The 27,155-nt window shown below is 39.1% G+C and overlaps 2 protein-coding genes and 1 long non-coding RNA gene across 6 annotated transcripts in view; 2 read left to right on the top strand and 1 right to left on the bottom strand.

Annotated features, from left to right (window-relative positions):
* Window positions 1–8,769, top strand: part of KDM2A (lysine demethylase 2A) — a 78,470-nt gene extending 69,701 nt beyond the window's left edge. Inside the window, exons 18-22 of the mRNA XM_087713909.1 lie at window positions 2,156–2,865; window positions 4,191–4,354; window positions 4,769–4,927; window positions 5,090–5,305; window positions 6,258–8,769. Of these exons, the coding sequence (XP_087570035.1) occupies window positions 2,156–2,865; window positions 4,191–4,354; window positions 4,769–4,927; window positions 5,090–5,305; window positions 6,258–6,439 (1,431 nt within the window). The 3' untranslated portion in view covers window positions 6,440–8,769. The remainder of the gene's footprint in view (window positions 1–2,155; window positions 2,866–4,190; window positions 4,355–4,768; window positions 4,928–5,089; window positions 5,306–6,257) is intronic.
* On the bottom strand, window positions 1,638–24,422 carry LOC148049443 (uncharacterized). Of its 3 annotated transcripts, none has more exons than XR_015696492.1 (4): window positions 22,955–24,422; window positions 17,902–18,019; window positions 16,854–17,048; window positions 1,638–1,821 (listed from the first exon to the last, which is right to left on the bottom strand). It is a non-coding gene; the product is annotated as an uncharacterized LOC148049443 (long non-coding RNA). The 3 variants fall into 3 exon arrangements; XR_015696493.1 differs by having other exon boundaries at window positions 17,902–17,988; window positions 22,966–24,422; XR_015696494.1 differs by lacking the exon at window positions 22,955–24,422 and adding an exon at window positions 19,562–19,657 and having other exon boundaries at window positions 17,902–17,988.
* Window positions 24,423–24,644: 222 nt separating this feature from the next.
* GRK2 (G protein-coupled receptor kinase 2) overlaps window positions 24,645–27,155 on the top strand; it is a 40,421-nt gene continuing 37,910 nt past the window's right edge. The window contains exon 1 of one of the 2 annotated variants that reach the window (XM_087713917.1): window positions 24,645–25,434. In XM_087713917.1, the coding sequence (XP_087570043.1) occupies window positions 25,322–25,434 (113 nt within the window). In that variant the 5' untranslated portion in view covers window positions 24,645–25,321. The remainder of the gene's footprint in view (window positions 25,435–27,155) is intronic. The other variant, XM_014064180.2, reaches the window with a different exon arrangement.

Below are 27,155 nucleotides of genomic sequence, written 5' to 3'. Positions count from 1 at the left end.
GAACCAGTTCCAGCTCCCTTCCCCTCGCCCGTCCGCACATCATCAAAATGAAGAGCGAGAGGAGGAATTCTGGGAGTTGAAGTCTGCAAGTCTTAAAGCTGTCACGTTTGAACACCCCTGGAGTTTTTTTTTCTAAAAGGTTAGGGGTGCAAGGGTCTTGTAACTTGACAGCTTTAAGATTTGTGTGCTTCAAATGCCAGAATTTCTGAGCCAACATTTTGGTTGCTAAGCAAGAGCGTTGTTAAGTGAGTTTCACCACTTTTTACAACTTGGCCATGTCCACCCAGTCACGTGGCTGGCAAGCCACTCCCACCCGGTCACATGGCCAGCAGGCCACTCCCACAAAGCAGGCCACACCTACAGAAGAGATTCTAAAAAAATTTGAAACCCACCACTGGTTCATAGGTTTGCCAACATAACACTTCTATTGTGCAAGCTGCACTGACTTCCAGTTTATTTGCAAGTGAAAATAAAGATACTGGTCATCATCTTTTAAGTCCCATATGGCATAAAGCCAAGTTACCTGTGGAGATCCCTTTTCCCTAAGGATATTTACCAGTCCAACTAGGTCGGATAGGTCAGGAAGCTCCCCTAAATAGTATTTAATGGGAGTTAAGAAGCATATCTTTCCCATGGCAGCCCTTACTCTATAGGCATCTTGTCCCCTGAAGTTTGAGAAGCTTCCATCTTTTTAGCCTTCTGTAAGGCTTTAAAGACCTAGCTTTTCCCCCATGTAGGGAGAGGTTTAGATAATGGCACATTAACGGGGATTGGCGCCAGATTTTTCTTGTGATGTTTTATGTATTGACCGGTTATTTTTTTATAGTTTTTAAAATGGTTTTATATGTCTTTTAATTTTTGATCAGGAGCCACCCAGAGTTGGCTGAAAGATGGCAGCTATAGAAGTGTTTTAAATAAATGATGACTGCAATAATATAGATCTCAATGTGTTTCTCTGAGCTTCTCCCTGAATAAGGTGTAATTCTACCATAGAACTAAATGTCAAAATTTAATATGAAACAGAAATAACATAATTTGCATTACATCTATAGATCCTGATGCCTAATCAATAGTCCAGGTTGGAAGTCCAATTTGTTTCCATTTTATTTCACAAAAGAAAATTACATAAGCTAGAAAGACACACTTTGTGAAGAAGAGCAATTTTAATAATGCATTAAACACATATGTCAGAGGTCAAAGCAGTAAAGGAGCAACTTGAATCACTTTCATGAACACCAGTTATAAAAGGAGAAGAAAGGAAACAATTTTGTGCTTTGCACTCTAACGTCTTGTCTGGGAATAGCAGGAAGGGAAGGGAGGAAAAACCCAGACAAAAAGGCCGGGGTGTGGGGGGAGTTAGGAGGAGGGAAATTAAAAAGTACTGCAGTAGAAAGCTGTGGAGATAAGGAGAAACAATGGGAAAAAATTAAGGAAACAAAATGAAAGAAAGTACAAAGTCTGCTAAGGAAAAGGGGATAAAAATAATGTTCTCAACAAAAAATACAGACACTTCTGTACTTACAATCAAGCATTCTGAAAAATCTAAAAAAAACCTATACCAGCTATATTTGCATAATTGGTAAATTAGCAGTTTGTTCCTGCTAAGAAACTGGCAACTCTTTCCACTGAAGCAGTACCAGCCCCTTAAGTGCTGTAGTGTGCCCTTTTTCCTTTGTGATTCCTTTTCTTCGTGTTCCATCCACATAATTTTATCTCTGCTTCCTTTCTGTGCCACACAGGAAGTGAAGAGTGATGACACAGCATGTCTTTTCTCCTTTTGCTCTCGATATCTCACATGATGCTGCTATCCTTGCACTTTCCCTAAGGGAAAAGACATGTTTTATGTTGTTGTTTTTTTATTTGAAAGTATCAAAGTGCAAAGAGGACTTCTCAATCTCTGCTGAGACGTTAGTACACTAAATGTCACACTGGGACCTCCAACCATTGACCTCTTAATGTAGTAACTCAGTGTATATTTCCCATTCTCATTTATTTTTCTAGTTGAAAAAATGTAGGGGTCTGCTTGGCAACCATAGAAAGAAAAAGAGAGGGATTTCGAGTATCACATTTATACCTGATCTAGGGTATTCATTCCAAGGCCAAAACTCCTGCTATTTGATATTTAAATGGTAACTTAATATTGTTCACTTTTTAGAAACGGAAAATGGATGATGGTGACGATGACACAGTTCAAGCCAAAGTCCTGCGTCCCTTGCGTAGCTGTGAAGAACCTCTGACTCCACCACCCCACTCCCCTACCCCAATGCTGCAGCTGATCCATGATCCTGTATCACCTCGAAGCATAGTGACGCGGTCCTCTCCAGGGGCAGGTCCTAGTGACCATCATGGTGCCAGTCGGGATGAACGCTTTAAGAGACGACAGCTGCTTCGACTACAGGGCACAGAACGCACAGTTGTGCGGGAAAAGGAAAACAACCCTAGTGGCAAAAAAGAGCTTTCAGAGGTAGAAAAAGCCAAGCTTCATGGTTCATATCTCACAGTCACATTGCAAAGACCTACCAAAGACGTGCATGGCACTTCCATTGTACCCAAATTGCAGGCAATCACTGCCTCCACTAATCTGAGACACTCCCCCCGTGTGGTCATGCGCCAAAGTTCAGCCAGGACACCCCAGCGGGGTGGAGATGAAGAAGTAGTAGAGGAGGAAGAGGAAGATGAAAGCGCAGATGAAGAAGATGACAATGCTGAGGAAAATGGGGCAACCAGGCTAAATGGACAGGGGGGCAGGGCATCAGATGGTGAGGAAATCTGGATGCAAAAGGAAGTATGGATGTCTGTCTTCCGATACCTTACTCGCAAGGAGCTTTGTGAATGTATGCGTGTATGCAAAACCTGGTACAAATGGTAAGTGTATAGAAATTACCGCCAGAGCAGTTTTTACAGCTCATTTCTGTAATGCCTTTATTTTTCACAGTGTCTTACACAACCCTTACATACCGCCCAAAAAAATTAGATCAGGTTGTATTTGCTGGGCCTCAATGATAGATTTATGAATAAGCAGAAATGGAGATACAAAAAAAATAAATATATTTATGCAACAATATTTGTCTATACACAGTGTCTAGCGTATAGATATTGGCTTCATGCTCAAGTGACAATTTGGGGGAAAGAATAAATGTACAGATTATAAGCAAGTGTTTTGCTAGTAATAGCTAAAAATGGAATTGTTCATTGGAAGGATATATTCTGGACTTATGTGGTGTAATATTTTACACACCACAATCTGGGCATGTAAGTATGTTACAATATTCTAAAGAGAATATGCCATCTGGTACATTTTAAACTCGCTGTATTCTGAGTTTTACATTCAAGCATTTATATATCAAAGTAAAGATCTATCAGTAAGTTATATATAAAGCACTTTGCTTTGATTGTTCATATCTTCTTTCAGTGCAAAAGGCTAACTGAGCTTTTCATTGTACAGCACTTAATATTGGAATATGTAGATATTCACTGAGAATATGTTTGAGTTCATATTACAAATCTCTGCAACTTAAATATTCAATCTGTGTGTATTGTTACGCAATTCTTTGGTCTCTGCATAAGTTTCAGATCTGCCTCTTCAGTCTCTCTGTTATGGAAAAAAATCCTACCTCGGCCTGCCATAGGAACTGGTTTATATATTTAGGTTGAAGTCAAATAGCAAGCATGAACCATCATTTGGATTTTTTCTCGTTCTCTGTGCTTTGAATGAGATATTTTCATTTGTAGTGAATATCTATCTATAGGAATTAGGAGGGAGTAAATGTGTCCATGTTTATCCAGAAAAAATGTTGTAATCACTGCAAAGCTTCATAGATCCAAATGCACTGTTTGAAAGATTATTGTACAGCAGTGATGTAAGTACTGTAAAAAGCCATGTCCAAACTTACCTTTGTAAATAGAAAATGTTAACTTTCATATAAAAAAAGCATAAAGATATATGTGGTGAAGAATTGGAAGGTAACTATGGCCAAGACAGAAAAAATAAGCTAGTTATATCCATGTGATATCTCAAGCTATATCTTTCCTATCTAGACTTTGTTTCAGAGTATATACTGATCCACTACACTATAATAACCTTAGCCTTGCCCCAAAAGATAGCTGTGAGAGACTTGTCAGGAACTGTTTAAGTATATATAAGTGATGTAGGAAAGTATGTTCTCTATCTAAATCTATATATTTGATAGGTGCGGTGATAGGAGATTGTGGACGAAGATTGACTTAAGCAGGTATAAGTCCATCACACCCATGGCTCTTGGTGGTATAATCAGGAGGCAACCAGTCAGCCTTGACCTCAGCTGGACCAATATTTCTAGAAAACAGCTTACCTGGCTCATCAACAGATTACCAGGTATATACCTTTTTCAGGTTGGATGCATCTTTCTGTCATAGCCTCACATTAAAGGTTTCCCATTGAACAGATTAATCTCCTGTGATAGTTGATCACTAAAGTTGTTTGTGAATACAGTTTAGTATTCTGAATATCATAATATGGCATTCCTTTGCTTTCCCAAATATAACCATAGATTATATTTGTTATTTGGCCTAACTCTTTAACAAGCTATGAGACAGATGTTAATAGGTTATCAAAGAAGCATTGTTCTCATAATATGGATATTGTTCTTATACTGTGGACCTCAGCAATCGTCAACTATTGCCTCACCATTATAATCTGGAATGAAAGTTCAAAGTAGAAGTCAAGTAGCTAGAAAATATATAGAGAAAATTATTGAATTTTTTTTCACATCTATCTGTCGTTCAACAGGCCTCAAAGACCTCATCTTGGCAGGCTGCTCCTGGTCAGCAGTATCTGCTCTCAGTACCTCTACCTGCCCCCTTCTCAGGACCCTCGATCTTCGGTGGGCAGTAGGAATCAAGGATCCTCAGATTCGGGACTTGCTGACACCTCCATCAGATAAACCCAGTATGCTTGTTTTCCATTTGCATAAAGCAAGAATTTCTGGAGAGCTTGTGGGTGGCAGACAGATTGATAATGAGTAGGAGAATTAAAAGGGAAAGTTTGGGTCTGAAATATACAATAGTTGTTTTTTGTGCCCTTTCAATGTTATTGTGTATCGTACAATAGGTCAAGACAATCGCAGCAAACTCCGTAACATGATAGACTTCCGATTGGCCGGGCTGGATATTACTGATGCCACACTCCGGCTCATCATTCGCCACATGCCTGCGCTCTCACGACTTGATCTTAGTCACTGCAATCACCTTACAGACCAGTCAGCCAACCTGTTAACAGCTGTGGGATCTTCCACACGAAACTCACTCACTGAAATTAATATGGCAGGTATGTGCACTTGCATTTTTAGAAAAAAAAAATACATCTCTGCATTCTACCCTGGCAAGAATCACTGACCTGCATGACCTCTGGCTTATTGCCCTGTGGTTGCAGAAGAGGGCAGTTTTAAGTAGATAGTGACCCCTTTTACTCCCAAGTCACAAGATATGATATCTTTCAGAACCCAAAGTCCCATGAAAATTTGAGATGCTTATCTTCCATATTTCATAGGCTTTTCCTCCAGTCTTTATTAAATGTGGATAGAACAAATCTCTCACCAGATGTAACAAAAATTACCCTGCACTCGGATAGTATTCCAATATAAATATTTTTTAAGAAATGTATTTGAAGTAGCATGTTAAAATTAAATCCTATATATAGTACAAACATTTTATTGATTGTTGCACATCCACATTCAATAAAAATTGACATATACCCCAGAAGGAAAATAATGCTTCACAAAATGATCAGAGTTCAATAGTACTTGTCTTATTCCATAACAGCTTGTCTAATTGCTAATTGTGTCAGCTTGAAGAACTGTTCTGTTACATGCTTAACTGATCAGGAGATCAGACTGTATAAAAGATTAAGAACCACTAATGGAGAATTAGCCTTTAAATGTGTGCTTCAGTATTCTTGGGCATTTATATCTCTTCTTCTCTGTAATATTTTTACACATTGAAGAAGTGAGTATGAGAGCCAGCTTGGTGTTGTGGTGAAGGTGCTGACCTAGAAACCAGGAGACTGTGAATTCTAGTCCCAAAATAGGCATGAAAGCCAGCTGGGTGACTTTGAGCCACTCTCTTAACTCACCTCACCGGGTTGTTCTGGAGAAAATGGATGGTGTAAAAGGAGTATTATATGTGTTTGTACCTTAAGTTACTTATAAAGTAATAAAGGCAGGATAAAAGCTAATAAAGAAATTAATGTTATGTGTATCATATTGCCTTACTTTCCATAGGTTGCAATAAGCTCACAGACCAGTCCCTGCTGTACCTGCGACGCATCTCTAATGTCACTCTGATAGATCTGCGTGGCTGCAAACAAATCACCCGCAAAGCCTGCGAGCACTTCATTTCAGACCTGTCAATCAACAGCCTCTATTGCCTGTCAGATGAAAAGCTGATCCAAAAAATCAGCTAGAAATTTGCCACAGAAAGACTGAAGAGAAGAAGGAAAGATCCCAGACAGCCCCTCTTGGAGAGCAGATCCTCCCTCAATTTACCCCATCTCTACAGTCAGGAGAGATGCCATCCTGATTGTGATTGTAATGACCCTCCTCTACTTGGGACTTCTGTAAACCAGAAAATCCCACCAGGCAGTTGAGTAAGTGGCAGCAAGAAGAGATGGACAATTGCTCTTGTTGGGGTACTTGCTCATCAGCTACATGCTCTTAACTTTTTGTAGTCACTTTTTCAGGGGGAACATGACCTTTTCTCTCCACCTTTTTCCCTTCTCATAAATCCTGTGAAAACAGATTATACTTCCTCATCAGATTATGGGAAACGTGACCTGGATGGTATAAAACAGGTGCATTTCTGCTCCCTGTTTCTTTACTGTCTTGGTATGCAATTTGTTACTAAGTCTTCAGATTTACTAAGACTTGAGAGTAACTGCTCTTGCCCACTATGTTCTGCTAAGCTTCCTTTTTTCACTCACCAGCAGCTGAATGGGCAGCTACTGCTTTGTGCCGATTACTCAGCGCTCCAGTGTCGGCAGTAGTGATGCCTGCTTTGTGGTGAGGGTCTCTCCATGTGCCCTCGGTTCAGCTTGCAAGCATCGTCCAACGTAAGGCTAGTGAGGGGATGGCAGAACTTTCAGAATAAGGGAGCCATGTTCTTATCCTAGATTATCCCAGAAAAGGGAGAGGGTGTCAGACAAGCATGTTCTACCTTTCCTGCTATGAAAAGATGGCAGTATTTGTGTAGAGAAAAAGCTGCAGTATAGATTGAAGGCTTCAGGGGCATCTTTTGGGATTTCTAACACCAGCAGAAATGGTCTCCATTGTTCCATATGTCTGCTGAAATTAGCATCCTTAGAGATGCTGGCTAGAACAAATGCCTACATCCTGGGGTTGCATAGCTGTTGGCTCTTGAGCTGGGAGACGGGTTAATGCTCCATTAGCTGCCTCTCTTCCTTTGCAATGAATGGCCGGTCCAAAGAACTTCTCTCTTGGGCAGCAGAGAGCTTTTTGCACTTTAGAAAGAAAGGTAATATTTTGGATCCCTATTTTATTTTCCCCTGCTTGAGTGACTGGACACTCCTTCCAGCTGTCTGAGTTTGTCAGGGTTTGAATGCACACTTTGCACTCTGCTCTCTTCCCCATAGTGATAGCACAAATTGGACTGCCCTTCCCCCTTGCCTCCCCCTCTGATCTTCAAATGGCAAAAAAGCAGCTCTCCAGTGTCTGTGCAGCAAGGGAAAGGAGGAGAGTGGTTGCAGAATTGGAGGAAGACCCAATGCACCCTTGCTGCTGCTTCTGAAGCAATAAGGGAGGGGGAGGAATCCACCCATAACTCTCCAAATCGCCCAGCCTAATTGCATTGAATGCTGTGGCAACTGAGCCTCGGGGAAGACTTGACTTCCCCTGCACTATTGGGGATGGGGTGAAGGAAATACATTTAGATCTACTGAAATCCAATGGTCCCCCCCCCCCCTCACTTCCATATGAGGAGCAGGCTTCTTTGCCAAGAGGACAATGCTAGTGTGATGAGTTCCAGAGTGCCTCAATATACAGGAGCTTTGCTGCAAATTGAATTTTTCTGCAAAAATGCCCACTGATCTCCTAGAAGTGGAAACTTTCTGCCTTGTTGTATTGGCTCCTGTGGAAAAAAAATTGTAGAACCAATCTTTTTGTGCTTTTTTTGTTTGTTTGTTTCCAAGAGGAAGGTGAGAATAGCCATAAATAGGAGATTCAAGTGCATCTGCCCAGATAACTCCCACATTGAGTTTTCTACACTCTGGGTATTTTGTGTTTTTGTTTTCTCAAAAGTGGGAGCACCTTCATAACTCTCCATGTGCATTGATCAGCCTGAGAAGTGCTGAACTGCAGCAAGTTGGCATGACAGGAGCATTGGTCTGGGAGGAATCTCGTCCTGCGGCAAGAGGGATGAAAAAGCATCAGCAGACTGATTGGGGAGGGTATTGTGAGTTTAGGCTTTATTATCCTACAACCTTCTCAGAAATGTCCCTCAAATGACTGTGGCTTAAAAGACTTAAAGTAATTGTGAAACTTCATTGCCTAAACTGATCATCACTTCAGAGGGCAAGTGGTGACACAAAGGAAAGAAAAATTATATATAAAATCACTTGGTGATTTAAAAAAGAAACAAAAGAAGACAAAACATGCTCCCTAAATAAAACTCCCTAAGAAAGTCACTATTGTCTAAAAGGGTTTGGTTGTTATTTTGTGTTTTTCTTTTCTTTGGTTTGTTTGTTTGAAGAAATTGTAAATATATATTTTTTGTTGCTAACTTAGAGTCAATCTCCAATGTTGTGCTTCAAAATTAAATGTAAGCATTAAGGGTAAAAGAAACCAAGTCTTGCGCTCTCGCGGTTGACATGTTTAGGGTTGGGGAATATTTGGGGTTAAAGGGGAGGGAACCTAGTTGGGATTTTTCATTTTCTAATCATTTGCCAATAACAGTTTTAGAGATTCTTTCCTCAAACATATTACCACAGATCTGAGGCACAAATGAAAGGGGGAAGAAAAGATACCAGCCTCTGAAGGGAGACTTTGTTTCAATGGGGTGGATTTTGGAATAAACATTTCAAGAAAAAAAATATGTGGGGTCTGCATATTGATTACCCTTGATTTGAGCAGCATTGTAACAGCATGAATGAGAAAACTCAGTTATCTAATCCACTATGCATTTTTCCTTCCCACATTTACTCTCTTATGAATTCTGCACTATTAAAATGATATATGCTAGCAATATTTTAGTCAGAAAAATTTTAATATATCAGTAGCAGGCATTTGCTCTTATCTGCATAACTTTGAAAATCTTAGTAATCTTACAATGCGTTCAAAATTAGCAGTTCTATCAAAGGGCAGTAAGTTACATACACAAAGCACTGAAACCATTTTTACAACCGTTTATTTTGTCTGGCCAATTCCAGCTTCCAAAATTGAAGAAAATGCTATTTTGATAGTTTAAAGTATAGTCAAGGTTATCCAAATTTGGGAACTGTAGGCTCAGTATTCTAGGCCAATACCTGTGATTTTGTTTTTTTGCAGTACATTGATGACAGTTGAACATATATGAAGCACACTTCTTGGAATAAATATTCTGCATGAGCTAGAGGAGTTTATTCTGAAATGTTATAAAAGCAGTGGAATATGGCCATATACTAAAAATTTCTATCCATATTTAGTACCTTTTGACATTTAAGATTATAAATAATGTTTAGAGTCTTTATTTTCTTCTTGCTTTTTAATCTCTCTGAATTCTTGAGATTCTATATGAAGTACAATCTGTTTATTTTATACAAAAGAGTAAACATAATATATTGTACAAGTAATACTGGGATCTTATGTCTTCTGGATACAAGGTGCTAATTAATAGGAATTGAATTTATAAATATTTAACATGTATTCTGGTGGGATGTAACACCTGCATGTAGTCAACACATTCAGATTATTCATGCTGATTTGTTTTAATTTATGGTGGTTATTCTTATTAACCTATATCTATCTGATCTTTTGTGCATCAAAAGCTACAACATGCTAGTACAAAAATAGCATATTAGTTTTCTTCAAAACCTACTACAAAACCAGAATTAAGCGAACAGCTATGATTTGGTATTTAAATTTACTTTAAAGCTATCCTGGGAATATAATCAGTGCAGTAAGCAAAAATAAAGAATAAAACAGCAAATCTCTAAATAAAATCTGGGGAAGAATGTTGGTGAATGTTGCTGCCAGCAAGTACAAACCTTAACAGATTAAGGGAATGAAACCTGATGGTTGAAATTATCTCTGACAGGTCTCTCATTGATTATTAAATATAAACGGATCTCTGTGGCTTTAAAATGACAGAAAAGAGTCACACAGAAAACTCTTGGAATGTTTGTAGACGGCTTCTGATTAGACACAAAACTTGGGAATAGTTTCAGGAAATGCCATATAAATAAGCCAAGAGCAAGGAAAACCAGTTTGGTGCAGTGGTTAAGGGATCAGTCTAGAAATTAGGAGACTTGAGTTTGTAATCCAAGGGATCAGTCTAGAAATTAGGAGACTTGAGTTTGTAATCCAATGTTAGACATGAAGCCAGCTGGGTAATCTTGGGCCAGTCCCTTTCAACCCTAGGAAGAAGGCAATGGTGAGATCATTTTTGAAACACCTTGCCAAGAAAACTGCACAGACTTGTTAGGCAGTCGCCTGGAGTCAGCAACAAATAAACAAAAATAAGAACAATAGGATATGGTCTTATGATCCAGAAAAGCATTTTATTTAGTAAACTTCAAAACCAATGAGTTTTTAGAACAATACAAAGGACAAAGTAAGTGCTTTCCACAAATATGTAAAGTCATTTTGAAATAAGGGGTGCCCTGGGTATAAAATCAGAACCTGAAGTTTTCTTCAGCTGGGAAATAATCAATTATGGACTATTTCCATGATGATGGCACGTATGCCGGAAGTGGCATGCAGAGCCATCTCTCGGGGCACATGATTAGTCGCTCATTGTTATTTTGGGTTCCGGTGCACCGGCCAGTTGGTCTTCACATGTGCGGGAGGGATGGAAACCAAAAGATCAGCGGCCCAGTGCGCACCAGGAAGATCTAGTTTCCGGAGTGTGCATGTGCACCAGTTAACTGGTCTTCTCCATGCGCATGCACGCCAGAAACCGGAGGACCAGGTGGTTGATACGTGTGCTGGAAACCAGAAGATCATCTTCCCAGTGGGCTCGTGCACACTTCTGGCACACACACTTCCGTTTCAGCACACAGTGCCGAAAAGGTTTGCCAACACTGGACTATGTGGTCTAGTAACTAACCTATCAAAGGCAGTATATATGTGGGTACATACTCTGCATCTTTTGCAGGTTTAAAATTCCTGCCGTTTTCTCCCGTATGTAATATTTAGGTGGTTGGCTAATTGAGTTCCGCATTTCTGTTCTTTAAAAAGTTATTGGTATATTTTCTGTGTATATGAGTGTCTTCCTATTAAGCCACTGCCATCTTTTTATCCTAATTAATATTTCTATTGCTCTCTCCCCCCATTTTTTCCTCTCTATCCTCCAAAAATGTATCCATTCTACCATAACTTCAGTTTCCTCTCTAAGCAACAGTTACAAATTATTTCCCATCTCTGGCAATTCCTTAAATATCACTCCAGAATCCAGTTGTCTAAATTCAGAACTTTTTATTCTCATTCAGAGCTGAGATATTTGAGGGCAGTGCCTTTTTTATATATTACAATATCAAGCATGAATGACTGTCCTAGGTTGGACAATGTACTAGGTGATATTATGCTTTGTTTGGTTTGAGCTATGCATGTTACATGATTTGCAAGCCATGGTTTATGGGTTAGTACACTCCAGCCATTAAAACTAGCATACTACAAATCGCACTAGGTTTTATAAACAGTTATACTTTTGGGGAAGGGTTTGGGTCTCACTTCAATAGAGGCCAAAAAAACTAAAAATGGCTGAGGACAAGTACTTAAGTGTAAAATCTAATGTCTACATGTCTGTAAGTAAGCTCCACTGAATTAAATGAGAACTGCACCTAAAAGGATACACACCAGGTTGCATGGGAAGTCCGAAAAACTTGGCTGAACAACATGAGAAACTGCAGTTTATGACATCCAACAAGTAGCCTGCAAAATTAACAATGGGTTTTTAAGGCTTGCATGTGCTTTTTGGTGTGCTCTAAAAAGGAAAGAGTGAGCTAATTTTAAGAAATTTCCTGTGAAAAAGTTACTCTCCAGAAAGAATACTTTAAAAGCACACTATCTGTAGTTCACAAGATTTCTCAGTCAGTAGTATACAGACATCAGATGGGACAGATAAAGAATTAGCACTTTAAACTTGAAGCACTTTACATTTTACCTCAGATGATAGCAACATGGAATGCCTGTGTATGTCTATATATCTAAATAGAGATAGAGATTTAGAGATTCATTCGTCCATTCATCCCTCCATCCTTGGGAAAAATGCCTGTTTGTTTATAGTGGGACCCAAGTTATTTGATAGAATGAATGATGGGAAGATAGGAAAGGTTGAGAACTACTGCTTTAGGAGATTATACGCTTAACTTATTTCTCAAGCTCACAGGCAGAAGATTCTATTTTTATCATATTCTCTTTTAGCCAGGGTGGGTTTTTCCAGTATCTGATCTTGCTGTATGGAGATCCAGTCTGGTTCATTGGTTATACATGCTTAACCATGCTAAATAAAACTATACATCTATTCAATGTTTGTTTTTAAAAAATAGCCATGTTATTGATAAAAACCTAAAGTCTTTAAAATGTTAAGCTTTTGTAAGTAAACATTTTTCAGGTTCAAATTTACCATACTAAATGTTTAATCTCTACAGTGCCGCTCTTTAAAAAGTCCAAGCCCTTTTAACATTCAAAGGAGAAGCAATTTTATTTTTATTTATTGGGGGATATTTCACATTTATTACTTTTTATAAATTATTGAAGAAAAACTAGCAGAAGCATTCCCTGCCAACATTTCTTCATCAAATTAAAACAAGAAGATAGCCATGGGGAGTCCATTTCCTGATTAGAAGTTAATATTGAAAGCACAAATCTTTGAACTCTACCCATGCTTCCTTGTACAGAACAGAATTTCTAGACTTTCCTGCATTGAGAGAATCTCTCGGGTTGGAGCTTCTCAGAAAAATTTTAAGATGAATGGTAGATAGCAAGGGTAGGAGATCAAGAAAATGCCAGTAAATCCCCCTTCCCGTGTAACTGGTAGATTATTTAGCACTTGAATCACTAAAAATTGGATGCATAGATATATATACATCCAATTTTAAGGATAGGCGTTTGAGAACAAGTTCTCTAGTAGGTTTAAATAACCAAATGAATTAAAATCTTTTAGATAACCAGGTCCTGGTTAAGTATGAGCCATAATGGCACGGTGGTTAGAGTGCAGTACTGTAGGCTACTTCCGCTAACTGCTGGCTGCTTGCAATTTGGCAATTCGTGTCTCACCAGGCTCAAGGTTGACTCAGCCTGCCCTCCTTCCAACGTGGGTAAAATGACCCAAATTGTTGGGGGCAATATGCTGACTCTGTAAAACCGCTTAGAGGGCGCTGTAAAGCACTGTAAAGTGGTATATAAGTCTAGTTAGGTTTGACAATTGACTGGTAGCTAGAACACTAAGATGATTGAGTATATCTTACCACTCCAAGAAGTCAATTTAAAGCAATCTCATTTGTGTGTTCAAATTTTCTGACTCCCACCAGTACTGAATATTTGCATTTCATTTCATTTGCATTTTACAGTAGAACTAGCTTGGAGGTATCTAGAGCATGGATAATTGTTACCACATCCAAGTACAAGCACTCCAAGTAACCATCACTGTCACTATTATAAGTGTGGGAGGGGGGACTTGGGTCCTTTTATTTTTTAATTGGGTGTGATTGCTCTGCCATGCCATTTTGTGACTCTTGGTTGATTTTTCAAGTCATACTGATGCCTTGTTTAAAACTAAAATGGTTATTAAAATGCTACAAAATGATAATTACAAGCCAGCACTTGTAAATATTGCTTACGGCTCCTGCTGCTACCTGATCAGGATGTGCACACAAACTGCTGATCCTTCAAGAGGAATGCAATTCATCTAGAACTAACTGCATATTATCGTCCAAAGGGGCTAGTTTTACCGAATCTCCTTTTTTCCAGACTTAAATATATGCTCTTCTTGTCAATAAAAAAGCCACTGACTAAGTGCTTATTTAGTTAATGATTCTGTTCTCAAAGCTGTTAGTACCTTGGGAATCCACAAGCAAGTCTTGAAGGCAATAAGCTTTTTCTCTTAGCAACCAGTACTGAGTGACATTCCACCTCCAATACTGATGGTTATAGATAATTACAGCTATTAGTCATTGATAGTTATATCTTCCATTAATGTGTCTACTCCACTCTTTAATCCTGTGCTGATAACATAGTATATTGTGATGGCAATTTTTACTGTGTATTACAGTGCAGTGTAAAGCTATCCTACTGGTCTTGAATCTTGACTCATTCAGATGCATTAAGTGGCCCATACTTCTAATTATTATTATTATGGTTGGTCACACAGCAAGATGTTGATTTTGGCATTTTTATTCACCTATCAGGTCTTTCCCAAGGACCTGGGAGAAAGAATGAGTGTGTTAACTCAAGGGGACAAACACCTAATAATACTCCTGCCTCTTGTTTTCCCCACAACCACCCTATGAGATGGGCTGGGCTGAGAGTGACTGGCCCAAAGAGACTAGAACAATTTCCTGATTTCTAGGCCAGCACCTTCACCACCACACCAAACTAACCACAACTGAGCTTATTTATCCTTTGAGGGAGAGAGTTTTGATCAGTATTCTGAGTGTTTTACCCAGAATTGTGTAAAAGCAAACAGGAAAATGATAAAGTACATTTATTTTGTAGCCACGGTAATTATTTCAACATAGATTTGGCTTAAAAAAAGATATAAACACAAAGCCAACACATTCATAAACCTACCCACAGCAGTCCTGTGATTCCTATCTTAGTGAATCACCAGCTATTTGGGCCCCATCAGGGAAGATCATGATGTTTGGATTTTCTAAAAATGCGTATTCCCCAAGCATAGAGATTTTTTTCAAGTTCTTTCTCCAGTTTTATCCATCCTAAATACTTTGAAGTCAGTTGCCTGACATACCTGCTCAGAACCTAAGCAATTCGGAAGCTCATTAATATTTAGATAGTAAATCTCTATGGGTGTAGATTAGCCTGAGTAAACATGGAAGCATGGCTGTACTGCTAGCAAGAAAACTGCATATAGTCCTCAAATTACACCATTCATTTAGCAACCAAAATTACAGTGGCATTGGAAAAAATGACTCAGACACATTTAACAACAATCACAGCATTGGCACAGTCATGGGCTCAAAATTCAGACCCTTGGCAACTGGCATGTATTTATGATGGTTGCCTCGGCGCGGTGGTTAGAGTGCAGTATTGCAAGCTACTCCTGCTGACTGTTGGCTGCCTGCAATTTGGCAGTTCAAATCCCACCAGGCTCAAGGTTGACTCAGCCTCCCATCCTTCCGAGGTGGGTAAAATGAAAAGGCAGGTTGTTGGGAGCAATATGTTGACTGTAAACCCCTTAGAGAGGTCTGTAAAGCATTGTAAAGTGGTATATAAGTCTTAAGTGCTATGGCGGCATCCCAGGGTCATGTGATTGCCATTTGCAACCTTACTTGCCGATTTTTAATAACCAAAGTCAATGGAGGAAAGCAAATTTACTTGACTGTGTGATTCACTTAACAACTAGGGGGAAAAAGTTACAAAATCAGCACATCTCACTTAACCGCCTCATTTTGCAACAAAAACTATGTTTTACTAACATAGTTTTTGTTGCAAAATGAGGCGGTTAAGTAGTAAGTAAGTCAAAGACTACTGCACAATTTTTTAAATGGATAAATACATCCTTCAGCCCAGCTTTATATAATCCTGCCTAAACTCAGAATTACAGAACTTAAATCAGGCTTTTGCCATACACAAGGGGAGTTGATGCAATCATGCAAGTGAGTATTTTTGGGGAGGAGATGGGATGAAGCTGGACATTTAGGTAGAAAAATATGTTTATTAGGAAAAAGAGCATACAATCAACTATTTACTATCTGCTTGAATAAGATGCTGATTTTCAAGATATATAATGAATGATGTTGAGTAGACCTCTGCTTGAGTTTCTAATATCATTTTAGAAAAACTAAAAATAAACGCCTAGGGTGATATTCCCACTTTGTCCAATCAAGTAAATTACTTCATTTTTGACATCATGGGGCTAACCAATGCGTTAAAAAATTACATAACAGCTGAATACATCTTCTTAATGACTTTTTGTAATTTAGTGTTTCCCAACAATGGTCATTTATAGATGTATAGAGTTCCACTTCCAGAATTTTAAGCAATGGCCATCTGAAAATGTTGGGAAACACTGTTGCAAATCCATGAGAAAAGCACCAGCTACTGTGCACTAGTTGTGCCATTACATTAAGCATGGGATCCATTTACCAGACATTTCAGGTGGATTGTTATGTCTTACCAAAAGTGGATTGCTTTCCAAACTTAATGCTCTCCATACATATTGAAACTGCAAATCTTAAAATTTCAAACTAGCAGGGCTGGGAATTCTGGGCCCCAGTCAAAAGACAACTGGGGGCATCAGGTTGAGGGTGTATTTACAGGTTGTGCTGTAAAGATAATATACATTTGAGAATTACTTATGTCCCAACATAATCTTATCAAAAATGTTGGTCCTATTTACAATAACAGTAGTAAAATAAAACATTTTCTCTTAAGTACATTTTAAAGTTTATAAAGGTTCTCTTATTTTTATATGTTTTAAGGACTTACCTTGAGTCCCGCCAATAGGTGTATCTATTGCCAATTAAATAGGTCCTTCTAGCTGTGATCTCCCAGATGAGCTTATGCTGTTCCATCAAATTTAATTGAATTAGCAGCACACTCTTTGTCTCTAGAGTCACAGCTAAACCTGAGAGGATATAGCTTCAACAGTTGCTCAGTTAATTAATTGTCAAGAGGGTGTCTCTGAAAGCAAGATTAAATACAAATATACATGTTAAAAATAGCACAATATCACATAGCCAACTTTGCTTTAAACTTGAGGTTGCACCAGTGGCTTGTTAAACACTTCACAGTGTTACAGATTCTCTGCCCTCATAATTAATATTGGCATTACAGCATCCATAGAAATTACACATCATAGGAAGGTGGTTAATACAGGAGAACTGAGAGTTGCCGGAGAGTTATTTAAAATACAGATAGTCCTCGACTTACAACCCCAGTAGAGCCTAAAGTTTCTGTTGTTAAGAGAGACATTTGTTAAGTGAGTTTTGCCCCAGTTTACCACCTTTCTTCCCACAGTTGTTAAATGAATCACTGCAGTTGATAAGTTAGTAACCCAGTTGTTAAGTGAATCTGACTTTGCAATTGACTTTGCTTGTCAAAAGGTCACAAAAGGTAATCATATGACCTTGGCACACAGCAACAGTCATAAGTATAAACTAGTTGCCATTCATCTGAATTTTGATCACAATATTATGGGGATACTGCAAAGGTCGTAACTCTGAAAAATGGTCATAAGTCACTTTTTTCAGTGTCATTTTAACATTGAACCATCATTAAATGAACTGTTATAAGTCGAGGACTACCTGTACTCCAAAGTGCCTCTTTGTTTGAAAGACACCTATTATTTTCTGACAGACTATAATCATATTTAAACATACAAATAATCCTCAGGTTACAATGGCAATTGAGACCAGAATTTTCATCACTAAATCATGTAGTTATAGTGTGACATTATGCATCACATCACTTAGAAACAGCAATTTTGGCAGTCTCAGTTGCCATCAAGAAGCAAATCATTAAGACAGGAACTCACTTGATAGCAGCTTCCAACTTCCTGCCAGCTTCCCAATGGCTGCTTGTGCAAAGGTGGCAGGGAACATTGGAAATTGAGATCACATGACTGTAACATTTTAATGGTGACCATTAGAATACTGCAATTTAATTATAAAATGTGTTTAAAATATTACACTTATTAAACTTTATTTATGTTTAACATTAACTTAAATGTCATTTATGTATAGCAAAGCAATCTACTTCCAACCAGTTGGATAATTAAATGTTTAGAATCAATACTATTCAAATAGGATTTTTAGAAATATTTTCTCTGGCAAGATCAGAAAAAGAAGAAAAGCAAATGAAATAAAAACTAAAATTTAATATTTGCAATGATGAAGAATTAGGAGGAACACCATCAAATATTTTTTAAAGGCATTTTAAGGGACAATTAGGCTGCAATGCTGGGGAAGCTCTCACCTAAAAAGCATTATCAGGATGGGCTTTGCCAGTTGGTAACGAGTTAGATTATCTATGAGAAGGTATGACTTCTCTTATTCTAAAAAGAGGGGTGCTTTTACCTCCTGATTTCCTATTCTTTACCACCTGCAGGCTTTCCATTACAAGTTGAATTCCTTGTCAGGAAAGCTGACCTTGAAAATTAAGGTAGGAAGGTGAAAGAACAATATTCTACCTTAGAGCCTATTAAAGCATTCTCTGGCAATTATAATTAATTAAAATCCATTCTCTGGAATTATTATTAATTAAAATGATAATTTCTTGGCCAAGCTATGACACCCATTTCCACCTGCTAAGGTCATAGGATGATATCAATTGTAAGATAGTGTTGGCTTAATTTGGACTGACTATGGTAAATGGCACTTAATCTTCTTTCTAACATGGACAAGCTGCATTCTGGATGAGGCCCTTTCTACACTTACATCTTAATCAAGGGATGCCCCACAACTTATTTGTTTCTCCCTTGCCCCATAATGTTGCTTTCATCTTGTCCTTAGCCCAGGAAGCCAATCTTAGGTTGCCCTTAGCTGTATCTGTGCTAATATTCTCCCCGCATTCTGACTCAAGGGACTGAATAAAAAATAATATTTTTTGTCCATTATGACCTTGGATGAATGTGGGGGATTTGCAGTGGCTGGGAACAGAGGCAATGTACATAGGAATTGTTATTGTTCAATCCCTTCCAACTTGTTGTAATCCAATGGACATAATTTCACCAATTTATTGTGGTTACACCCTCAAAAGCTTTGTATCTTGTATAAAGCAAACATAGATCTCTTTCTGAAACTTCCTTTTCTTCCCCATTGTCCACTGGATGTTAACAATGCGATCTCAGGTATCTGATTCTTTTGAATCCAGTTTGTACACCTGACATTTCTCATTCCATGCGCTGTTGATATCTAGATTGCAAAATCTTGAGCCTTATCTTACTAAAATGTGAGCTAGGACAGCAAATTTCACGCAGGTAGTTTTATTCTGATTCAAGGCTATGTCGAGAGCACTTACAGTGGAAAAACCCATTAGATAAGTAAAGGAAACTGTTTAATGTGGAACCTACCATGGGGTTAGTGTGGGTCCCTAAAACATTGATTTGCCCTCTCACATTCACATAGAATGATTTCATGTTAGATACAAACGTAAGATTATTTTTAGATTTCCCTGCTGCAGTAACACCTACTTACTATATTATGTTGACAGATGATGAGAAGCAGAACTGCAGGAGCAAGGAGGAGAGCTGTGGATAATTCCAAGATTGGAATGTAGATGCCTCACTAAATTCTCCCAAGGAAAAGATGACATGGATGATTTTACTGGGATTCTCCCAAATGTATTTTCAGAGGAGGTTACTGCTGCTCTGATTGTGAGGAATGGTTTTAAAATATTAATTCCTACATTTTAAATGTTCTCGTGCAGATAGAAATTAAAGAAGAACAGGCAATCTTTTTTTCCCCCCGCTGTTGCAGCAAATAATCCCACGGCAACTTGGAAGAGAGTTTATTGCTGCAGGAGCTTTTGGACGTCAAGCAAACCCAACGTATCTGATGAAATATTCAAGTGCTAGTTTCCCAGAATTCATGCTGCTTCAACAATCTGCACAATCTCTGCTTGATTACTTTGAAGTAAACCCCACTGAGATTTACTCTGATGGCCCAGGATTCTCTTTCCTTTGAAGTGCTTGAAGAGTTGTCAAGTAAAACATTAGACTCTTCAAGTTTTTAAGGAAACCAGCAATTTTCTGAAGGTTTTATTACCATTTCCCCCCTGTGCTGTATTTCTATTTTTTTTAAATCTTGTCTTATATAACTTTTCCTGCATATACATTTAAATTTTCCAAAGTATTATGGACATTATCTCCAAATATTTATCTCTTCCTATAAGATTTAAATAGCTTCCTTATTGTTCACTATATCCTTATTGCTTTACAAGGAAGTAGCATTATTTATCTGCCCTTGTTCTATGAAACTTACTTTAGCCAAATGTTTGAATATCATTATGCAGATGTATATTCTGTTGAGTTTAACAACCCAAATAAGAACAAGAATGGTAATGCTGTTAGATTAATAATCTATTTCACACAAATCAATGGAAATCAATCAATTGAATATCATAGTCAATGTGGGCTAAAAGCATGGCTTTTCTGTTTAATTTTAGTGATCTTTATGAATGACAGTAAGGAATAGGGGTAAAGGCATATTGTATAATTGATTTCTAAAATCGTGTTTAAGGAAATATTTCATGAACAATTCTTTATAAAATCTTGACAAAAAACCTGGATTTACTCCTGTATTGGTAACATACATTTTAAAAAATATAAACCATAGGATAAAATTAATAGATTGTTCTTGTAATAAAAAATAACACTACCCACTCTGGATTAATATTGTAACCTATTGCAACAGAAAATGGAACTATGGTTGAGAAACAAAATAGTCAGATTAATAAATTACAGCCAAGCAATGTTCAAAAATTCAAACATTTCTCAAAAATTAGAGCAAAAGCCAAAGTATGACAAATGAAATTCAATAAATGTGAAATACATTGGAGAAAAAAATTATAATTTCACATTGATAATGATAGTCTTTATAGATGATAAACAAGAAGTGATCTTGAATTCATGGTAGAAAACCTAATGAAAACCTGAGTTTAGTGGAATCTACAAAAATAAAATTTATACTGTTTATAATTTGTTAAATCTTTTAAGCAAGATTAAAAACTAACACAAACTAAACTACCTACTACAGCTAAGGAAGGAAAAAGAACAAACAAAAATCCATAAGTGCAAAACAAAAAAAAAGGAGACGAAAAAGGGGAAAAAAGGTATAAAGAGGCTTCCAATATTCTTCACTGGGTAATACACACAAATATATTTTAATTTTTCTCTCTGAAGTTACATCATATTTTTATAATTATTTTGTTTAATTATCAAAACCATAAATCACAAATTCATTTTTATTTATTATTTATGGTGCAGTGGTTAAGAGACCAGGCTAAAAAGAGAGAGCCTGAGTTCATGTTCTGCCTTACCCATAAAAGCCAGCTGGATAACTTTGGATCAGTCACACACTCTCAGCGCACAACCTACCTCACAGGATTGTTATGGGGAAACTAGGAGGAGGGTGTGTTGGATATGTTTGCAGCCTTGAGTTATTTTTAAAAATAAAGGTGGGGTAAAAATAAATAAATAAATAAACAAACAAACAATGGCTTCCAGTCACTAATCAATAGAGATAATGTATTTTCTCTTACTCAAAAAAGTCAATTTATCAAAAAAATTGCACTGGTCATTATTAAAACAAGAGCAGAATGCTGACATTGTAATAACCTTAGATTTGGAGTACTATAACACAAGCTGGAGATGCTACCTAATAATCTATGACAGCAAAAAGCTAAGATTAATCCACTTATATTCACTTCTGATGTAATAGTCCATTTGTATACTCTTCTAAGCCCTGTTGCTACAAATCGGTTATGTCATCAGAGTAAATCAGCCAGTGATATGGAAGAGAACTTGTAAAGAAGTGGTTGTTGTAATGATTATCTCTTTTGTGCTTGAGTACCAAACACTGGAAACAAAGGCATGTTTATTAAACCACAGTGAAAGAAAACTTTTGTTACTATAGTGTTCCAAAATTTAAAAATATAATTAACAAAGAAGTATTGTGATACATATCAAAATGTAAAAAACTCCACCCCTATTCCAGACCTTTGTAAGCCCACCACAAAAATTCAAACAAAATTTTTATATAAAGTTTCTTACAAGGAATAAGAATAGAAAGGGAAATTGAAGTTGGGCAGTCACAGCAGAATGTCATTTTATTACTGTATAATCTCTAAGAAAAGTGGAGTTTTTATTTGATGGCAAGAAGAGATGTCTATTGGATTGGATTTGGACTCATTTATACATAGAACAGATCTATTGCAATCCCTGAGCAATAATTATTACAAGCTTACGGTAAGTTTCACTGGATCTAAGACACAGACAATAGATTTTCGTGTAAGTATGTTGTACATTTTCTTATGTTAAAAAAAGGATTAGGAAAGTTTTATGAACTATTTAGAACTATTATGCATGCCGTGTAAAGGTATATTGGTACATTATCAATAAGAGATACCAAGAACCTTTTGGCTGCATGCTGGTAGCATTTTGGCTGAAGCTTTATAAAATGCAGAATTATTTTTATATTTTTTATTATTCTGGTGGACATTAAAAGCAAAGTTACAATTAATATAAAACTGGTAACTTCCTTGTCAAGTTGCTCTATCCATTGTTATAGTAGTGACTAGACCAGATTTTATATTGTTCACATAATTTTAACATGCCATCCATCCCAATGTGAATTAAAATGCAAAAAAAAAAAAAAAAGACTTAAGTTGACCCACTTTCACAGCCTGTTATAGCCAGGTGCCTAACAAACTATACTTAGAAATGTACAAAAAAAGTATCTTGCTGGGTTAGATCAAAGGGCCTGGCTAGACTACAACAATATTTCCCATGTGGCTAACCAGAAGCCTATGGAAATATTCCGGTAGATCACTAGGAAAGCTATTACGGTATATAGGCAAATGATTTATACCTGTTGCTTACATGTACTTAGTTGTTTAGTCCGAAGAAAAGGTGAACTGTTATGCTCCATATATCCCGTTTCATATTCGAGAGCTGATCCACGTCACTATTCACTCAACTGATGCAGAATCAATTCATTTGAAGCTCATGTAGAATTGGGTTGCTCTTCCAAAATCCTAAAAAAAGCTTTGAAATATTTAACTAGGAAGCTGTTTTAAGAAAAAAAAACTTTATTTTTCAGATGGAAGAAAATATCAACTGCATTTTTCAGTTTTCCAGCTTTCAGAAGGGCACATATTTGATCTCAGCTGTATGTGCTATATCTATCGTAATAATGGTGGTCACTCTGGTATGCAAAATGCAAATAAAAAGTAGAGAGGCAGGATTGTTTAAGGAAATTACTTCACAGCCCATGTGATAGACTCCTTTAAAAAATATCCGGTTTGAATTTCATATTAGTCATAGTGATGACCAGTTCATACTGAAAAACCAGATTAACAACTTTTGGCATGAAGGGGCACAAGGGATCCATATGATCACAAGCAAAAAGGAAAAAGGAACATGATTGATACAGTTGATTTGTGTTTTTACCAGCTGATTCTGTTACATTGGATGGATGTTTCTTTACTGTGTGAATTGAGAAAAAAAATAACCGAATTTCTGGAAACAGAAGTATACAAAAACTCTTGTTTGTAACATTACATCTGTGATGATACTCCATTTCTACAGGAAGGTCAACACCTGCTTTTGCAACCATTACGATAGTCTGTGTGTTGAAACCAGAGAAAGATGTGCTGAGAATTTCTTCTTTGATGACAGTCAGCCTAATTTGCCTTATCTTGATCCCAAGGAATATCCAAATTGTACGCAGATAAATGTCCTAAATTGTTCTTGGCATAATTTCAGAGAGCACACAATGTCAAACTCCTGAAGCAGTTCTGAGGCTTTTCAATTACTTATTGACAGGACAAGAAAAAGTTGCTATCTGTCCTTAACCTGGTCCTTCAGCTCTTCCACCAGTGTATTCATGAACACTGTAGCTGAGTCCATTCACCTTCCTATCAAGTTATCCTCCTCTTGTAATTCTTTCCCAGAATGTCTTCTCCAAAAAGCTGGCTCTTCACAAGTAATGAGTTCAAAGTAGGACTATTTGAGCCTGATCGCTTGTCCCTCTAGTAATAACTCTGGGCTGATTTGATGACCCATTTCTGTTTTCTTGGCCTTAATGCGGCACTTCTCACCCTCATCAGTCAGCTCCACGTCTCCTGCCTCCGTGCGTGAACATAGCCGGCTCCTTTCTTTTCTCACACTTGCGTGAATGTCTTTGTTAATCAAGAGTACAGCACCTATTTTTCTTGCCTCACAACTTTCCCCTCTGAAGGAAGATGCTAGCCAAAGGGCCTGTTGCGCATGCCTATGCAGCAACCGAGAACAGTACGAATCGGCCCCGTTAGGCCTCGGAGCGTTTCTCGATTGGAGCGTTGTGTCGTGTCCCCCCCCCCCCCCCCGGCCTCGCTTCCCCATTGCAACGAGCTGCCTCGGGCTTCTCTCGCATCGAGATGGAAAGTGCTTGGGGCGGGAAGATGGGGGGGGGGGGAGAGGCTAAAGCTGCCGTAGAGCAGGCACGTTGCAAGCCCGCCCGCGGTCGCTGGAGGGCAGCACTGGGGCGACGAACTTCCTTCGGCGTCCAAAGCAACCTCTCCTTATTGCCCGCCAGCAGCGCGGGTGCTGTTGAAGTTGCCCCCAAAGGATCCAGAGCGCTGCGTCCAGAGAGAGACCTTTGCTCCTGCGAGGCTGCGGGGGAGGAGGAGTCCCGCGGGCGAGGAGGAGGAAGCAGCCCGGCTCCGCTCCTAAGCTTCGATCCGCGCCCGGGCGTGAACCGAGCCTGCCTTCCCTTCCCAAAGCGGGGCTGCTTTGACGGCGCCTTTTCCTCCAGGCCGGGCTTGCGCTCCGCCTCGGGGAGAGAGAGAAACCCCGACGGACCCAGCGCTCGAGTTCCAAAGCAGCTCCCTCTCCGCGTTGACAGGCAGCGAAAGCGCAGCCCTCCCCTCTTGTACGGACACACATAACTACTGCGCGCCTAGCCCCAGAGAAGGCACGGCGGCGGCGAGCAGGCGAAGGAGCCAGCGGCGTCGGTGCAGAAACAAGGTGGACGCGCGGCTTCCCGCACAGGCATCATGTGGGTCTGTTGGTAAGAGGGGTGGGGGGGAACCGATCCCCGCTCCTCCGCCCCGCTCCCCCTCCCGCGGCACGCGCAGCGGCACCCGCTCCGGCAAGGCAGAAGGAGACGGGCCCCCCCGGAGGCCGCGGGGAATAATCGGAGAATTGATTGTGGGGGGGAAAAGGAAAGCAGAAGAAGAAAATATTTCCTGGCAAGATGGCCGACTTGGAGGCTGTGCTCGCCGATGTGAGCTACTTAATGGCTATGGAGAAAAGTAAATCGACCCCGGCGGCTCGAGCTAGCAAGAAGATCATCCTACCTGAACCGAGGTGAGCTGTGTGGTGGGGGTGGGGTGGGGGGCGTTGGAGGGCAGGTGTGTGGGAACCCAGCGCCGTGGAGGAGTTGGCTGCCCCGGGTGCCTGCCTGCCTGTGTGAGTGCGCGGGCGCGTGTATGAACCTCCATCTGTCTTGAAGGCGCTCTTGAAATGAACCGTGTCAGCCTCCCTCGCCCCTTCTGAAAGACGTGTTGTCCTCGGAGGAAAAGATGGGAGGAAGAATGGCATCTCTCCTGTTATATGTTTTGGGTTACTACCGTGGGCAATAGGAAGGGGTGTCACGTGTCCCCGTTCTTCCTTCGGCCCAATTTTGAGGCTGCGGGGTGCATTATTCCTTACAACAGCAGACTCCTGGCCCACCTTTATAGAGGAATAAGCCTCTTCAACGACGGCACTGCTGTTTTCCTTATCTGAACGTCACAGTTCCCCCTTTTGTTGTTTTCTGGTGTATGTGTAACAAGCGGTTATTAATCTCTGCAGAAGCAGGCTGTAATAAATTATATGATGATTTTTCTGAGCCATCTGGCATCTGCTCCACTGTGAGTCCAGAGAGCATGCATTAAGGCTGGAGCTATGTTCAGATAGCTCAGCCACTTGCATATATGTTTTTGCTGTATTCTGTTCAGGAAGTGGACCCTTGTCGCTTGGCTCACAAAAATCTCTTCTAACACTTATATACAAATGCTTACATCTATATTTCTTTAGCACTGTGGATTGGAAATGGGATTGTGCTTAGGCGTTCATGCCCTTCTTGTCACTCTAAACTTAAATGGGAATTAGAGCTGCACAAACAACATTGCAATCCTGTGCAAATCTTTTGCAAGGTCACCAAGGTGCAGTTTTTCTCAAAACAAATAAGGAGGAATGCACTTGGTAAAAGATTTGCTTCCTATGTAAGGATTTTACTGTCAAATGACACCAAAATGGTCTTGGCACATGAAATCCAAGGGCCACAATTTAGTTTGGCCAACCCTTAACTCGCTTCCCAGCAGCTGTTACCAAGGGCAACTGGGTTGGGCCTGACAGGCATTCTGCACCGACAGCACATAGGGAAGTGCAGGCTGCCTTCTATTCTCCCCCTTACCTCCCTCTTCTGCCAACCTCCATATGACATCTGGCCTATTCTGCTCTACTCCATCTCATCCAATAACCTTGGGCTTTCTCAACTCAGGCCAATGGCTACTCAGACACAGTTTCTCTCCACTCCCCTACCATTGAGGGGTGGATGAATGGATGGTCTCTGAAATAAAGCAGAAAGCACCCTTGGAGGGGGAAAAATGGCAGCTGCTCTTTTAGAAGATGAAGCAGATGTGTAACCATGGCAATGCTTGAAAGACCCAGAGCCTTTGTGTTCTTCACATGCTGCTGGTTTCAATATGGAAGTACTTGCCCACATGGGAACTTTAGGTGCTGTTCCTCCACAGTCTTAGAAGGAAAGAATCTTAAAACAGGGAGAGTCAATCAGCAGCCTTGGATGCCCAACTTGGATAGTAACACTTCTCTGGCAACTCTCTTGGTTAAGTCACAGCCATACAGAATATTTATTAATCAAATTTATATAGCCACCCATCTCACTGGAAGTAACCTGGGCAGCGTACAACAATTTAACAGAAATAGCAGAATTAAATTATATTTATCCTCATTTAAGTACCAATTCCATTTGTATTAAGGGTATTACTGGTGGCATGTTCTAATGAGTTTAGAAGAGTTTCTAT

The sequence above is a fragment of the Thamnophis sirtalis genome, unplaced genomic scaffold (genome assembly GCF_051295495.1).
Source record: "Thamnophis sirtalis isolate CommonGarterSnake01/CBP01778 unplaced genomic scaffold, rThaSir2_p1.2 scaffold_1, whole genome shotgun sequence".
NCBI lineage: Eukaryota > Metazoa > Chordata > Lepidosauria > Squamata > Natricidae > Thamnophis > Thamnophis sirtalis.
The sequence above is the reverse complement of the archived record's forward strand: the minus strand, read 5'-3'. Positions and strand labels throughout refer to the sequence as shown.